This window comes from Ostrinia nubilalis, chromosome 2, assembly GCF_963855985.1.
Source record: "Ostrinia nubilalis chromosome 2, ilOstNubi1.1, whole genome shotgun sequence".
NCBI lineage: Eukaryota > Metazoa > Arthropoda > Insecta > Lepidoptera > Crambidae > Ostrinia > Ostrinia nubilalis.
In genome coordinates, this window is record NC_087089.1 from 13,236,965 (window position 1) to 13,255,325 (window position 18,361).

The window sequence follows — 18,361 nt, forward strand, 5'->3', positions numbered from 1 at the left end:
CCACTGGGATATTAACTCGTATTTAAATATTTTTTTGAGAAAAAATCCACAATGTCGTGTGTGTAATTGTTCCTAATTGCAATAGTATTAAAGACGTTTTTCAAGTGATTTTGAGACAGTTTTAAGGAACTTTTTTTTGTGATTATTAAAAAAATGGGTTTCGATTTTAATAGAAGACAATGGCTGACGATAATTGTAATATCTATAGCCGATTTTTGTAATGCGATTTGTGTTGCGTTACAAGCACCATTTTATCCTTTAGAGGTAAGTTTTTTTTTAAACTTCATGCTTTACTGTAAGAACATTAATAACCACAAAATTACTTAAAATAGGTCTGTCGTATGACGTTTTTAACCTTACCAAGTTACTGTCAGGTACGACACGTCCCATATACAAAAATAAAATAAAAAATACTTAAACTTGATATTTCGGCCAACTACGATATGGCATAAAAGTTTAATATAATTTTTAACCACGTTTTAATGTTAAGTTTTTTTTAACCATTTTCATTGTTATACACATATTACCCGAGTATACTGAACCTACATATTTTTAAAATTTTCATTTATCGTTAGGCCTTGGTATCTTAGAAAAGTACCTACCTACGGAAATATTTTTTTGGGAAATCTGTAACATCGCCTGATGGTTAATGCTACTGGACTGTGATGTGATGGCGAATTCAAACCCAATTGGAGCCAAATAAAATAAAATAAATAAATAGGTATCCTTGGATATTTTACACTGCGCTTCTAGTCCCTAAGCTAAGCTAAGCTAAGCAAAGCTTGTACTATGGGTACTAGACAACGGATATAAACTCGTATAAGTGCTAAAAGTACGAAAACTTTATACCCGGGAAAATCAACACTGTGTCAATAGTAATACCAACTAACAGTATAAATATGTAAATAGTAGTATTTAATTAAGACCATTATCTTGTGACACAGTACTAGCTAGGCTTAGTTTGGGACAAGATAATCGAAATAAATCAAAATCTTATGACAATATAAGAGGGCTTTCACATTTGGGCGACTTTGCCGATAATTTCATACTATGACAGCGTATGCCTGCCTTTCACATTTATGCCGCTGCCGCGCTTCTTACGCCCTAATGTGAAGGCGGCCTACTAAGAGATACCTACGCCTGATCAATGGGTCGCAATTATCAGTTAATGCCTACAAAATCCCCAAAGCATAGACACGCTGCCGCAAGTATCGTTAGCGACAATCACTGTAGATACGAATATCAATTACACGAAGCATCACGTCGTTGACTGTGGGCCGAGCGATAACCTCTGCTATCGTGTGAACAAGTTTTAGGCCCTTACCCCCTTATTACAAAAAGTTACTCTGTCTGTTTGAACTCCGGTTTAAATTGACAAAAATCTGGCAAACTCCATACAAAAAACACCGGTTATCGTTTTGAAGCCATTAGACAGAATAATAATAATAGTTACTGTTAAAGTAAGTTATTGCAACTCAGTCAAAGGCTGGGCTGCGCCATCTTACTTTAACAAACGTCAAAAATCTGACAAACTTCATACAAAAAACACCGGTTATCGTTTGGTGGTACAACTCAGCCTAAGTATGGAAATGTCATTTTAAGCCAGTGTTCATCCCAAGTTTAACTTTTTGTAATACCTAAGGCCTTAGTGTTGAATTGAAGCATAGAGTACGGGCCAAGTCAACATCATCACAATCAGCCTACCAATCTTCTGCTAACGAACTTTCGCGAATCGTTATTCAACTATAAGCTGGGGAGTGTCCTACTCAATTTACCACAATATTCAAGCGGCAGCGGGGATTGAACCTGCGCTCCTCGTATCACGAGTCGGTCAGTCTCAATAATAATGATAAAATATCAAAAGAAGTGTAGGAAATAAAAGTGTAGGAATAAGTATGTCACTGGCTTGAGAATAATATATTACTTACAGCCAAGTATTCACACAGTTAAAAACTTCATGAATATTTTCTTCATTTAATTAATTAACTTTCTTATGTTTCTTTAAATTAATTTCACTGTCCTAGACTTAGGCTGGGTTGCACCATCTTACTTTAACTTTGACAAACGTCAAAAATATGTCAAACTCCATACAAAATGCACCGGTTATCGTCATAGTTACCGATAAAGTTAGGAACTCAGCCTTAGGGTGGGTTGCACCATCTTCCTTTAACTTTGACAAACGTCAAAAATCTGTCATACTCCATATAAAAAGCACCGGTTATCGTCATAGTTACCGTTAAAGTTAGGTGGTGCAACTCAGCCTTAGACTTTTTTTTTAATGTAAGATTGTGCAACCCAGCCTAAGGATGTTAACTATGTTCCCAGGCAGAAAGAAAAGGATGTTCAGCGACAGAATACGGCTTGGTGTTCGGTATTTTCGAGCTGGTGGTGTTCCTGGTCAGCCCTCTGTACGGGGCGCACCTCAACCGGATCGGGCCTAAACTGCTCTTCAATGGGGGCATCCTGACTACTGGCACCTGTGCTATACTATTTGGGTGAGGTTCTTTAAAAAGAGGCTGACAATAGTGAGTTTCATGCACTGCTTCTTCTCAGCACTGCCCAATTTATTGTTCTGAACCAGTGGTGTAGGGTTTATACTGGGACGAGTAAAATTTATTTTTAAAAGGCTATTTAAATTTTATAAAAAAAAATATGAGTTTTTTGGGAGAAAGCTCTTGGCGTATCTACATCTCATGAACTTTTTCCCGCAGTTTCCCTTTCGTTAAATTCTGTTGCACAGAAAAACCGACTTATTGGCCACTTTATCGTTATAAATTGGCCAATCATTTTAAATAGTAATCTTATCCAACTTATAAGAAATGTGAGAGTTTGTAAGGACACATGGATAGAAGTTTGTTACTCTTTCACGTTAAAGCTACTTAACGGATTTTGATGACACTTTACAGTAGGCCTACCTAGTAGGTGTTCAGAAGGTATAAATAAATACAACTACACGACGACGATGTTTATGTGCCGTTCTTTTAGCCACGGAAGAAGGATTTAAAAAAATCTTGCGCTTCTAATATGACGTTTATTATTTAACTAGTTCAACTACTTATGGCATAATAATCATCCGTAATAGTAGTTTAACCATGAAACGTGGATCCTTGCTGCTTATCTAATCCAATCGTTCACACTTTGGCGCGTAAATCGGCAAACAGTAACGGACCATAAATAATAGAGTTATTACTGTGGTTATTACGTCACGATATCGCAACGACCCTAAACGAAACGAATTTGCAAATTTTGACCTTGCCGCGGTCTTTGCACAAGTGTCGTGGGTCACTTCAGATGACATATTCTTAAACCATAAGAATTTATTGTAATTCGCATATTTATTTCACAATTCTAGATGAGAAATGGGATTCTATTTGTAAAATACACCTCTTGAACAGTCCACTGGTTTGAGACATAAATTATTTCAAGGTAGCAAGGTTCTGGAGTGGAGGCCCATACTGGAAAACGCAGCGTGAGATGTCCACCCACCACCTACAACGTGGACTGTCGACCACCTCTTAAAGGTAGCAGGAAGGTGTTGGATGCAGGCCGCTACCAATCGGGCGATGTGGAAATCATTGGGGGAGGCCTATGTGGCCGTCCTGTGGAATGATGATGATGATGAAATTCTTTCACAGTTACATCAAATGCCATATAAAAACCCAAAGCCTGGTGTTACCTTTTCTTCATTCTAACAAAACTCTTTCAGTTTACTAGATAAAGTCGAGGGTCATATCCCGTTCATCACACTGAGCTTCGTGATCCGCATCGTGGAGGCCATGGGCAACGCCGCCTTCCTCACAGCATCCTTCGCCATCATCGCCAAGGAGTTCCCAAACAACGTGGCCACCATGTTTGTGAGTACGCCTGCTTGAAATTTGCATGCAATGTTGCAATAAAGTAAACTGAGGGCTATCGTTTAGCACTCGTCAGTTGGCACCACTGTAGAATAAGATCCTGTCCACTTGCTGGTAATTAAGATAGTGACACCAGTACTGAAGTGGAAAGAAAAATATCGCATTTGCACTCACAGAATGGCGCCACTGCAGAGTAAGGTCCTGTCAGTGGCCAGTGGTCAATAACCCCCATTGTCCTCTTTAAAGGATTCTTTAGAAAATATTTATGAGGACTGAGTAATGTTTACTTAATGGCACTGTTAGGGTTATTGGGTAATTGAAGAAAAGATGCGTAATTAACTTGACATTCTGTATTTTATCTTGGAAAGTAATTTAGTACAACCTAGCACAATGATGGAGGGTTCGAGAGAGATGTCATAGACAAGAGCGACATCTACCACAGATACAGTAGGTTTTCTATTACATTTTTATTAATCAGCTTGTTTTTGTTGCACTCTTTAACACCCTTCCTCAACAAAAGCAAGCTATAACATTTCAAAAACAAGCTATCTCTAAGCTTAAACTTACACAGAATTACTTCTCACAAACTTATATTGACTTGACTTCTAAACTGTTTACTTAAATAACATTGGAACCTCTATAAACTTAGTACTTTAAATTATCTGTAACAATACATATTATTTATTAAATAAACCTATTCCAAAACACAACTCTTGCAATCTCATTTTACACAACCTCTTGGTAAACATATCTGCTAATTGTTCCTTAGTAGGAATGTATTCTAACAACAAAACACCTTCACAAACCTTTTGCCTTATATAAAATGATACTTTAAGTCAATATGTTTTAACCTCTTATGATGTTCACTATTTTTGGAAACATGAATGGCTGACTGGTTATCTATGAAAACTTTGAAACTTTTAGCATTTAACTTTAACTCTGACAACAAATTTTGTATCCAACAGCCTTCTGCTACCCCTTTCCCCAATGCTACATACTCAGACTCGGTCGAAGAGAGAGCTACACACTGTTGCTTTGCACAACTCCACGAAACGGTAGAACCAAACACCTTCATGACATACCCAGATGTTGACTTCCTGTCTGCTCTATCGCCAGCCCAATCAGCGTCTGTGTATCCCAACAGCGGTGAGCTTTCTTCAGACTTGAATACTAATTTGTAGTCCAGTGTCCCCTTCAAGTAACGTAGAACACGCTTAAGTGCCTTCCACAAAGATTGATTTGCAGATGTTTGAAATCTAGCTAGATAACTCAATGCGTAGCAAATATCAGGTCTAGTGCCCATCATGGCATACATTAGGCTACGAATCAATCTTCTACAGTTTCTTACCAAGACTGGATCATCTGATGACTCTTTATTCAGTTCAAGACCTAATTCTATAGGTGTTCCCACAGCATTACATTCTTCCATATGATATTTCCTTAGCAAGTCTTCTATATATTGTCTCTGATTTAGTTCAATTACTCCTTCCTGTCTGTTTATATTAATTCCCAAGTATTTTAAGTTATTATTTCCAAGATCTTTCATTTCAAAGTTGTTTTTCAATGCTTCTTTTAATTTATTTATTTTATTTTGACTTTCTCCAACTACAATAACATCGTCTACATAAAGTAACAAATAGAATTTCTCATCTCTTTTATAGTATAAACAATAATCAGAATTGCTTCTACAAAACCCTTCCTGAATCATAAAGTTGTTAAACTTCTCATTCCACATCTTAGGTGATCTTTTCAAGCCATAAAGTGATTTTTGCAGTTTCAGAACCTTGTTGTCATTGATTATTCCTTCAGGTTTCTTCAAAAATACTTCCTCTGCAATATCTCCATACAAAAATGCACTTTTTACATCCATTTGTGAAATGTTCAAATTATATTTACTTGCAATAGCCAATAAAATTCTCAAAGTTGGTAATTTAGCGACTGGTGCGTATATTTCCGAGTGATCGAAGCTGTCCTCCTGTTGGAAACCCCTCGCAACAAGTCTTGCCTTGAATTGCGATTCTCCATTTTCATTCTTTTTGATCTTAAAAACCCATTTCGCATCTATCGTTTTCTTTCCTTCTGGTAATTCCATTTCAGTCCATGTTTGGTTTCTTTCTAGTGCGTCCAATTCCGATTTTATAGCCTCTTCCCACTTTTCTCTGTCTGTTCCATTCATTGCTTGTCTGTAAGTTAGTGGTTCCTCAGATGTAGTTAAAAATCCGGTGTAATAATCTTCAAATCTCTTTGGTTTCTTGATTTCTCTTGTTCTGGTTCTCTGTCTCTGTCTATCAGATCCTGTAATTTCTTCTTCTTCTTCTCCTGGTGTTGTATATTCCTCGCTATTCTCCATTTCCTGCTTTATATTATTGCTCCCTTCCTCTATTTCACTTTCTTCGTCTGTAATATCCGGTTCTCTAGTTTGATTTTCTTGTCCATCCATGTTTTCAGTCATCCTGTTTTGTCCCCTGGTGTCACACTCTTCGTTACTTCCTTCTTCATCTGTACTATCATCTGTTCTCTCAATATTTACTGTATTTTCTTCTTTATTTTCACTACTGTATATGTGTCTCTCGCTATTTATTTCCTTTTCCTTCATATTGTTTTTATTGACAAACACCACATCTCTGAAAGTATCAACTGTCTTAGTATTCGGTATCCAGACTCTATATCCTTTACATTTATCACCATATCCCACAAAAATTGCCTTCTTACCCTTCGCATCCCACTTCAGTCTTCTCTGCTTTGGAATATGTATGTAGACTTCAGATCCAAACTTCTTTAGCATATTTATGTCAAACTCCTTCTTGTATAATAATTCAAATGGTGTTTTATTCATCTCTTTACTAGGCCCCGTTCTATTGATCACAAACGCTGCTGTATTTATTGATTCTGCCCACAGTTCCTTTCCCAAACCTGCATCCAACAACATAGTCCTCGCCGATTCCACCATTGTCCTCATTTCCCGTTCTGCTCTTCCATTCTGTTCCGGTGTATATTTCACAGATGTCTGGTGAGTAATTCCCTTCCTGTTAAACAAGCATGAAACCCCTTTATTAATAAACTCTGTCCCATTGTCTGACCTAACAATTTTAATTTTATACCCCGTCTCATTTTCAAATTTATTTATGAAATCAAAAATTTTATCATTAACTTCCCACTTGTTCTTTAGAAAATATAAAAATCGAAAGCTACTATAGTCATCTTTACACAACAAAAAGTATCTAGAACCACCGAGAGAACACTCCTCCATAGGACCACACAAGTCCATGTGAATTAATTCACCTGGAGTGGATGCCCTATAATCACTACTATGAAATGGCTGTCTATGCTGTTTCCCCTTAAGGCAAGAAATACACTGGTCACTCACCCCTTCATGTTTCACATTAAATTTATTTAATACATTTTTAACATGGTTGTAATTTTGATGTGCTAGAACTTCATGCCACTCATTCACACTTTTGAAAGCTACTTTTCCTTTAAAATTAAAATTCATGATAAACAAATCTCCACAGCGTGATGAGGTGCATGTTGTCCTACCATCCTTAGTAAAGCAACATTCATTAGAACTCTGTACTACCATTTTATAGCCTTTGTCAATGGCACAAACAACTGAAAATAGATTTACTTGCAACTTTGGAACATGTAAAACATTTAATAAAATTCATAATTTTTACCATTAAAAGCATACACTTCAACATCACCAATACCTAATACTTGTAATTGTTTACCATCTCCTATAATTACATGTTTGTTATTTACCTGAGTGTAGTTAATGAATACATCTTTATCTTTGCACATGTGCTCACTCGCACCACTGTCCATAACCCAACATTTTGATGTGTAACCTGGCATTACATACGCATTAGGTGACTTGTTTGTGTTTTGCCTCGCTCTGCATTGCTTATACAAGTGTCCAACTTTACCACAATAGTTACATTTTCTATTTTTGCAGTCTCTCTTAAAATGTCCTAGTTTACCACAATTGTAACACTTATTTTCACTAATTTTCTTCTTACTATCTGACACCAGAGCCGCTGTGACCTCTTCTTCCTCAACTTTGCACCTTTCCTCTTCAACCAATAGCCTTGCAGATAAATTACTGATGGTTTGCTCGCTCTCCGGAACCGACTCCCATGCTGACACGAAATGTTTATAGCTGCTCGGCAGACTCATAATGATCTTGGTGACAACCATCTTCTCTGAGATTTCTTCTTTCATGGTTTTTAGTCTTGTTACTATTTCTTCTACGTTGGAGAGGAATTTAGCCATTGGCCCCTCATACTTCAAATTGTAGAATTTTTGTTGGATCAAATGTACACCGACTTTGGACTTTGGTTCGTAGAGGTTGGTAAGTTTGACCCACATCTCCTTGCTGGTTTCACATGTTGCTAGGTAATTCAATACCTCCTCATCTACACGTAGCACGATGAGTTCTTGTGCTTTATTGTCCCTGGCCTCCCACTGCTCGATCATGGCTCTATCCGCCTTTTCTGGCTTTTCAACAGTAACCACTTCGTACAAACCACGAGCCTTTAGCATAATAGCTGTTTGAAGCCTCCACGCCGGCCAATTGCCCCCATTGAGCACCACGCCTTTCGCCTCCATTTTGTTGTGATGCAAGTTTGCAATTTTTGCAAATCAACTGTGTAATTCTTCTTTCAACTCTAACTATATGTACTAGTTGTGTCTGGGCCCATAACCTGTTAGGGTTATTGGGTAATTGAAGAAAAGATGCGTAATTAACTTGACATTCTGTATTTTATCTTGGAAAGTAATTTAGTACAACCTAGCACAATGATGGAGGGTTCGAGAGAGATGTCATAGACAAGAGCGACATCTACCAGAGATACAGTAGGTTTTCTATTACATTTTTATTAATCAGCTTGTTTTTGTTGCACTCTTTAACAGGCACCTTATGCTCTACCAACAGTATAGTTACAGGCATAATACTATATAAAGTGACTCTATTCATTTTGTTTGCGCCTGTATATTTCGTTCAATTTCAATATTATTAAACAAGGTTTTTAATGCCAGTTTTCTCATTAGTAAAATATTTTCAGGCGTCATTAGAAACGTTCTTCGGGCTAGGCCTGATAGTCGGGCCTACACTTGGAGGAGCTCTGTATGGCCTGGGAGGCTACACGCTGCCGTTCGCAGTATTGGGCTCTGCGCTGTTCTGTGCTGCGCTCATGAGCTGCCTCGTTCTGCCGAGGGGCAACGACGATGAAGATGTCAAGCCTACAGGAGGACGTGAGTGTAGATTATTTTTCATCATCAACATCATCATTTCAGCCATAGGACGTCCACTGCTGAACATAGGCACACATTAATTTTTTTTAACTAAATAATATCGTCTTTGTCTTTGTCCAGCAGTGGACGTCATTTGGCTGAAGAAAGAAAAAAAAAGAAGAAAAATAATATCGTCAAGTATTACAATTATTTTTCCATCTTTCAAAAAGTTATAAAGTGTTTTAGAAAATAAACTTGGTTAATTAACCGTAAATGATAATAACAAATCACGAACACGAAACCAACCTTGGAATTTGATAAAATTTATCAAAGAGTAGAGACCTCGTCGTTTGTGGCCACTGTACTTTTTTGCCACATAATAAGATTGAATTAAGTAACAAAAATATAGGTAGTAAAATTAAAAACAAAAACATAAAATAATGGTTAAAACTGAAGATTATTTTAAAGACAATTTTGTAATTTCATGATGCTTAATGCTATACTTATTATTGGTTAAAATGTAGAACTGCCAAAAAGGTGTATAAGGCCAAAACTGGCACTTCTACTTACCCTACCTTCTTTTTTTTATTTCCCATTATTTTGTGTAATAAAGTCACTCCAAATTACTTAACTCAATAATTTATTGCATATTACAGCAACCATGATATCGCTACTGAAAGTCCCTGGCGTCTTCATAGCGGCAATCAGTATCATCTGTACGAGTATGAGCATCGGTTTCCTGCAGGCGACTCTTGAGCCACATCTGAGACCGGTATGATCCTTATTTACCTCTATTGTAGTTAGATGTTAGTCATTCGAACCATTTGTCAAAAAAAAAACCGGCCAAGAGCGAGTCGGGCTCGCACACCGAGGGTTCCGCCGTACAAACGTAGCGGTTTACAATTTATGACGTATTAAATCAAATTACTTACTTGATTCCGTTGCGAGTAGTGGCGAATTTCAAAATATGCGGTATGATTATTTTTTATTTATTTATTTTTCCTATATTTGCATTATAGGTAGGTACCTACCTCAGCGTTTTGAATTTTTGCGTTGATTTAGAATTTCTCACAGTTTAGAGGCAATTAGATTTAAGAAGTGTTTGATATGAATTTCAACTTTAATATCTCTACGCGTTCATGTGAAAAAGGGTAGGTAGTAAGTTTATAATTATTAAAAAAATATTTTATGTCATGTAAGCAAAAATAATATTTTAAATTTTATATAACTTCAAATTTATCATTTTCGCAATTTTTCCTTTATCTGTACTATATAACGTTGCTTCGTGCCGAATTTCAAGATTCTGAGTTCACAGGAAGTACCTTGTAGGTTTTGATTCCCTAGCGTGTGACGGAAATTCGTCTAAGGTGTCGGTATAAACTGCTGTATCTTTTGATCGCGTTAACTTAGAAGTTTGATTTTTTTACTTCTTAAAGGGACAATAGATCTAGGTATTTGGTATAAATTTCAATTTGATACCTTTATTAGTTCGTGAGAAATAAGGTAGTAAGTTTCATTTTATTAAAATATTTTTATTATATTATATAACTAAAAAAATGTAATTTTGGCAATTTTTCCTATATTTGCATTATATGACAATGCTTTATGCCAAATTTCAAGATTCTGAGTTTACGGGAAGTATCCTGTAGGTTTTGATTCCTTTGCGAGTGTCGAAAATTTGTTGAAAATATCGACATAATCGGCTGTATCTTTTGATTGGCTTGGCTTAGAAGTTTGATATTTTCACAGCTTAAAGGGACAATAGACCTGAGTATTTCATGTGAATTTCAGCTTGATACGTTCACGCGTTCTTGAGATAAAGGGTCTTGACAGACGGACGGACGGACAACAAAGTGATCCTATAAGGGTTCCGTTTTTTCCTTTTGAGGTACGGAACCCTAAAAAACTAATAGTTTGAGAATTATCTAAACCTGAATTCAAAAAGGGTCGTATGACTTTCGTCCGGGTTTCTAGCAAGGCGGTAGTACTCGTATAGAGTTGGTGGTAACCATTGTGTACCTTTAAGAAGCTTAAAACGCTAAAGGCAATATACATAAGGAGTCTACGAACCTATCATGTACTAACAACTGATGTTCCTACATAGAGAGTGAAAGTTTTTTAACTTTTAAATTTTTTATTTCCTTGGGGTCAAAAAAAATCAAAAACTAAAGTTTCCCGAAACCCAACTTTCGTAAAAGATCATTTAATTTTGAAATGTGACACCATGATAATCAAAAAAACCCTCCACCCCTTGTCACACCACATTTGATCAACCTCTCTTACCGTGTGACGTAATTTGGTTTTAAATACATGGCTCCCAGTTGATTTGATTTGATTTGAAATTTTCTCCCCACAGTTCCACTTCTCCCCCGCGGTTTTGGGGCTGATGTTCGTGATCAACGGTGGCGTGTACGCGGGTTCGGCTCCCTGCTGGGGCTGGCTGTGCGACCGGCCCTTCTTCAAGCCGAAGTACGTCACCGCCATCGGCTGCGCCTTCGTCGCTGCTGGGTTCATGCTGATCGGACCGGCGCCTTTTATTGGCAATGAATCGTAAGTTGTCATAAACTTTTAGGCTGAGTTGACCGTAACTTTGATGATAATTTTTGTACGGAGTTTGACAATTTTTTTACTTAAAATGGTCGCCTGAAAAGTCATAAAAGTCAGTCATTTTCTGCAAGTAGGCTCTAAAAAGCGCCTTTACACCAATAAAATATTACCTACTCGTACTTTATTCTTACCACTGCTTCGGGACAAGATGGATCAGTGCTGAGAAGAAGCAGCGCAAGAAACTCAGTCATCTTTGAATCGGGGTCTGTTAAGGGTAGTTTTTTTATTTTTCCAGACTTGTATATGGTGGTGGTCCAATGAATAATTAATCCAAGTTTTTGATCTAGAGCGCCAAATGGAACATTGTCAAAAATCAGAAATACCGTAAAAAAATCCGCTATTTTTCAGATTATAACGATTTTCATTTTACAGGATTCGTTTTTCATAGCATCTAGTCAGGACGTTTTATCTGTATTTACTAAATAATATGCCATAAATCCTTATAGAAATTTTCATAGTAAGTAGGTAGTCATTCATCATATTAAATCTTGTGTAATGATATTGAATCCGCAATATCATCACAAACTTTGTGACCTCCATATTGAATTTTGCGTCACATTTCAGGCAACTGTGGATGACTGTGACAGGTCTGGTGCTGCATGGCCTGGGAATGGGCAGCCAATTGGTGGCTTCCTTCTCCGATGCTCTTAGCACTGCTATGTAAGTACCTAACGAATTATGATGACTTGCTTTGTACTCTTGTCAGACGTGAAAGGCACTTCAAATGTAATACCAAACAGGATCTTAGATAAACTTTTATTATGTGGACAGCTTTCAGCTCCTGAAATTGGTATTCTAAGAAACAAACAATATTTCTGATCTCTATTCTTTCTTCTTTCGCGTTTAACTGGCTATCTTGATGTTTTCAATAAATTAACAAGTTTTGAGCGTAATTGGACTTATTTGGAAACTACGAGTATGTTACACATTTTGGACACTTATCGTACATATTTTATTATGATCTTTCAACGCGGAGATGTGAGAAACTAAGCTGAGATGAGAAAAGAAAGTAGCGATTGATTGTATAAAATTATTAGATTCATTACGTATTCTGTAACTACACTGCCGAAACCAGACGTGACTCAATCACAGTGCAGTAAACCATAAATCATGGCGTCCAAAAACAGAAACCATAGGGTTCAGTCTGCAAACTACAGACGTCCGATAAATGCACAAATTATGCTTCTTTGACCAAAGGTTGAAAAGGCTCAGAAGGTCCATTTATTAGAATTTGTTCCTCTCGAAGAAGAAAAGAGACTTGCAAAGGCTTCTTAAGAGCGTTAATTGACGATTTGCAAGTATTAATTTAATTAATTCAAACATTTTTTTTATTTAATTTGCAAAAAAATGCGTAGACAACATCATCGTTGTATTAGACATGACACGACCTAGATTATTAAATAACTAAATTAATTAACTCTTTACATAATAATGTTACTTTTATCAATGATTACATCAAAAATGACGCTGTTCTGCTAATCAAACGAATAAAAGCTTTTCTCTGCAAACATTACAAATCTAGATTGTAAAGGATTATTACATGAAGACCCTACATATTAACTTCGCTTCGAAGAAAACAGACTTACTGCGTTCATATTCGTTATGCTAACGGCCGAATGCAACTCGAAAGAAAGGCCTCTAATCGAATTATAATGAGCTTTTGCGAATTGCGTAATTTTTTACACGGCGGCCATTAAAATTCTCCAAAAAATATAAGAAACAGGACTGAGATATGTAATGAGATGAGTGGTGATAGTCTTAAAAATATTATAATAATACATACCTACTATTTTAAAAATGAGATAATAATACTTCTGAAGCAAAACATTTTATTAATTCAATCCAGGACAAAAGCTATATTATAATTTTGTACACTTAATTAGTGTTCTTGTACAGTTCTTGTCTCTACGATATTTCAAGACTTGTGAATTTCTGAAGGCAAATTTAAGTGGCTGTGCATGTAGGTTGATCTATCGCTAGGAGTATGACAGAAAAGGCAATAGTTTTATTTTAAAAATCCTTAACCTGGAACTTTTTTCAGCATTTACGTAAAATATGTGCACTGTGCAGATGTTTCTCTAGCTAGATGAATAATCCTATAATGCATTTAAAAACTTCTGCCAAATCTCAAATTGTTATTTTTTTAATAAGCTTCTATAAAATAATACGACTAATAAATCATTCGTAATTCAAAGACCAATCTAAGTTTTCTTAAATTTTCAGAGCGAGTGGCCTTCCAAACTCCATAGAGACATACGGCCTGGTGTCCGGGATGTGGACATCCACGTTCGCCCTGGGTGCCTTCATCGGGCCCACCGTGTCCGGGGTGCTATATGACTACATAGGGTTCCAGGGCTCAACTGTCTTCGTGTTTATTCTGCATCTCTTTGTGGTAATAATAAAAAATAGTTTTATATCTTCCATTTTGGACTTGATTATCCTACACATAGTTAATAGCAATTTCACACAGAAGTAACTAACGTTGTGTTGGTATTCCAAATATTCATGTCTATTTCACATATTATCATTGTATTTTTAGGCTGAGTTGCACCACCTAACTTTGACCGTACCTAACTATAACGATAACCGGTGTTTTTTGTATGGAGATTGACAGATTTTTGACGTTTGTCAAAGTTAAAGTAAGATGGTGCAGCAACCCAGCCTTATTGTTGCAAGATAGCACTTGTTACAGCTCATAAGAACCCAAAATGTTTAGCTGGATATACTATCGACTGTACTCGTCCATTTTATTGTGCTAAATGCACAAGTAGTTAATATAACTTTAAAATAGACAACTCAGGGGTTACATGCAATATCCTGTGATCAAACACAGTAAAAGGTCCAAAACAAAGTAACTTAAAATTACTACTGAACTAACCCCCATTTCTCCGCAATTCTTTTCCACCTGCTTCCAACCACTGAATAAACCGAAACACGTATCTCACACATGCTTATTAGGTTAACTACCTACCACTTTGTTTTACAAACCACCCGAATCCCATTTCCAGATGGTGGTAGTATGCCTGTTCCTGTGGACTTGCGACATGTCATCCAAGATGGACGTGTCAGTGTCTGCCGGCGACCTCCTACAGCTTGACGGGACCCTGGATGAGAGTGTGCTGGTGGGAGACAAGTTCCTGCCACCGCCGGTCAGGACTAAGAGGTGAGGTTTCACGAAAATTATCAACCACTTAACAGAATACATCACAAATTACGCTGAAGTCAACTGCAACAGAATAAAAAACATTTGATTGATTGGTATTTTTTCTCGTTTGATCAATAAAGAATTTTTTCACTTTTTCGGACGGGTCGAGTTGTTTTTTCCATTTTGCTAGTACATTATGTTTTACTAAATCTAACTCACACATGGTGATAAAGTGAAACCCACTTATTCACAAGTAGATACAAGATTGATTTTCCAAATAATACAGCGATATACAACACGCTCTATCTTAAAAGATTCTCGATAGCTAAAAGTTCGAAAGTCCCGTAGGAATTTTTTTCCTGACTCCCCGTGCTCATTTAGATGAAACTTGAGATTAAAATTAACGTTAATATTTTTGTTACTCATCCTCCATTATAATTTCCAGCCGTCGCTGCGGCATCAGCATGGAACAGTCTAGGCCACCTGGCATGAACAGTCTGATCGCCTGCTCCAGCTACAAGAACCGAAGGAGCCCCTGGACCCAGAGGACCCCGCGATACCGGCCCACGTACGGCAGCCTGGACCACAGGTACAGAGGGGCCTACGCCACATGATACCTCCGTCATTTGTTTACTGTTTAAGATATCCTACCGTCGACAGCATATCAGACTTTATATTTTTATTACAAAATACAGGATATGGTGTAAAACAACCCCCATCTCATCAAATCTAAATAAAATTTAAACTATTACTTTATTAGTTAAAAACCTTGTTCAAAAGTCGTTGTTTTACAAAACCACACTGTACCTATAGTAATTGCAATTCACGAAGGCGAGTGAGCTTTACATGAATGTGTGGTACTGTTCGTTTTTCATCAGTTTGGATAGACATTACACTATCGTTATGTGCATGTTCACACACAAGTAAAGCTCATTCGCCTTCGTGAGTTGCAAGAACTATACTGCTTATGGCCCAGTTTCCAAAGCGGAGAGGAGACGAGACGATATGGGATATATTGTTTTGGAACTAAAGCTGATTGGAGAGGTGATCTGGAAATTACGAAATCTCATCAACACAGTCTACTAGTCTCTTCTTCGCTTTGGGGAAAATCCGGCCAAACAAATGCAGTTTTGCATTTCCGTCGTTGCATTTTGTGCAATCTTCTAGACGCACTGTCATTAAGACTTATATTCCTATGACAATCTCAATCTATTTCACTGGGTGACTCTTCCAAGTCAGAACAAGTTTATTTTATTTATTTATTTATTTTATTTATTAGGACAACCAACAAGACAAACACGCATACATGAAATTACTATAACTAAAAGTTTGTTCACATTTAACCTTTTGAGAGGTCTTTAAATCGTCACTGACTAGTAATGCGTTCAAATTCGCATTTATCATTCTCCAGTTAGTCACCCAGTCAACCAATGCCTCATTCATTTACTTGAATGTTCTTATCAACCGACTCTCTATTTCTGATTTCATCTTCGTCATTACCGTCATCGCTGTTGTCATCGCCATCTTTGCCGCCGTCATCGTTGTTTTCATCACCATTGCCTTCACCAGTCCTCGTAAGTACACGTTTCGGCCCCTCCCAAGGCTTGCTACTGAGCCCGATCTTCGGCTCGTCTTTTATAACAGCTCTCGGCACTACTGCTCGTACAGCCGTTTCGTATTACTTGACGGTGGTCTACACAACGTCTGTCCAGTTCATTGTAACAAATAATTACATCTTCCTTGTAAATAGTTTAAGTGTAGTTGTAACCAGTACTAACGTAAGAGTGTTTTATGATATTGTAAATATTATAAAAATAAATTATACATTAATTAACTGCTTTGTTTTATTTTAGAAAGTTTATTGATTATAGCTTCATAAATAAGGTTTAATTGGAAGTTTACTTTTATCAGTGTTATGCAGTCGCTCGCCCACACAATAAAATCACATAAGATGTTATATGCAAGTATTTTATTCAAGTATTATACTTTTATAAATGAATATTGTGATTGTCCTCAATATTGACTTCTCAGCTAGATTACCATGTTCTACTCGTAGCAGTGCAGGATGATAAACTCATGATCAACTTTTGTTTTGTTGTGAAGTACCTAAATAAAGCGTAATGGTATATTTTCATTGTCTCAACTCTATCATTGGCTCGTATTTTGTCACAAGTAAAATACAAGGCTTGATCATTGATATTGTACAAATATGTGAAACACAACAATTCCTTTTACTCCGCTAGGTGGTTCAATTACGTCACATAACGTGCTATTGAATGCGTTACGACACCGATGTCGAACAAATCAGTTAGGCTTTAAAATAAACACTAGCGACCACAAGGAAAACCACCAATCAGTTGATACCACACGACTTTCAATGTACTACCCGATCAATTGACACTTTGGTCTGATCCGATCCGATCAATTGCTTTGTCCAATCGTCAATGTATTACAGACAACGTGATAGTGTAAAATATGCACTATGAACATGGTGCATTGGATGCAGTATTTTTCGAAAGCAAGGCCGCTGCCGTTATTGGCAAACGTATCTCAATTTAGGGCGTTTTCTCCAGGCGACAGCTGATAAGAGAAATAAGCACTATCCGCCATAGCTACTGGCTGATAAAAAACAATTTTCGTACACTATAAGAGTAGGCGCACACCGTTGATTTTTCGTCGGCCGATAGTTTAGCCGGGCAGTTGATCAGTATAGGCATGTATGGGATTGCGCACACTACGCCGATTCGATTTGACCGATTCTTCATACAAATTAAAATCGGGCACAACTATCGGCTAACTAAAAATCAACGGTGTGCGCCTACTCTAAGTTAAACGCAAAAACAAATGTTTCGAATTTAGCTTTTGTTTGTTCGAGTTTTCTTCATCATCATCATCATCATCAACAGCCCTTTACAGTCCACTGCTGGACTATGAGCCTCCTCCACTTTAGTAGAGGGTTTTGCCATAATCCCCACGCTTGGCAGGATTTATGTTTGTCAGAGAGCGCTGCTGCCCGTTCTCTGTTTGATACCCCTACTCTTCCCGCGGGTGTCGTAAGAGGCGACTTAGGGACTACACATCAAACAGAGTTTTCTTCAATTCTTCACAAATTATGATTCAGGAAATCCTTTCAGGCGTTTCAATGAAGCAAACAGTCTTTTAGGTCCTGCAAACTAATCGTACCATGCAGCAATTTTGTACGATTTTCCTCCTGAACAAGCTCCTGTAAATGATCGACTCGACACCCTATATTTGGAAGGATAGAGGAAAAGATAAAATATTTAACAAAAATCTTACAAGGCACACGGATTTGATACCAAATAAAGAACTTAAAAGCAAAAACCTAGGCATTAATTGGAGCCGCTTTTAAGGAAACGCGGTGGGCGGGCAAATACGGAGTTAGGCCTTGTGTAGGTTATTGATAGGCCGTTATAACGTCCACTAGGCTACTGCTCTCATTTCGATGGTCATTAGTCTCAATTATCTATACAAAGAAATCGATCTGTACAATAATATACCCAATAAA

The 18,361-nt window shown here is 37.2% G+C and overlaps 1 protein-coding gene across 1 annotated transcript; it reads left to right on the forward strand.

Annotated features, from left to right (window-relative positions):
* On the forward strand, window positions 1–16,669 carry LOC135086828 (MFS-type transporter SLC18B1-like). Its single transcript, XM_063981638.1, has 10 exons — window positions 1–264; window positions 2,326–2,495; window positions 3,707–3,854; window positions 8,915–9,104; window positions 9,740–9,855; window positions 11,440–11,633; window positions 12,255–12,350; window positions 13,914–14,082; window positions 14,699–14,853; window positions 15,281–16,669. Exons 1-10 carry the CDS (start codon window positions 154–156, stop codon window positions 15,447–15,449), a joined length of 1,518 nt encoding a protein of 505 aa, XP_063837708.1. The 5' UTR covers window positions 1–153; the 3' UTR covers window positions 15,450–16,669.
* Window positions 16,670–18,361: the final 1,692 nt, after the last annotated feature.

What these genes read in the sequence shown, in the direction of transcription:
- LOC135086828 (XM_063981638.1), top strand. Translation starts at nt 154, where the DNA reads ATGGGTTTCGATTTTAATAGAAGACAATGGCTGACGATAATTGTAATA. An exon ending in TTATTCTGCATCTCTTTGTG is followed by an intron (nt 14,083 to 14,698) that starts GTAATAATAAAA and finishes TCCCATTTCCAG; the next exon opens with ATGGTGGTAGTATGCCTGTT. An exon ending in CCGCCGGTCAGGACTAAGAG is followed by an intron (nt 14,854 to 15,280) that starts GTGAGGTTTCAC and finishes TATAATTTCCAG; the next exon opens with CCGTCGCTGCGGCATCAGCA.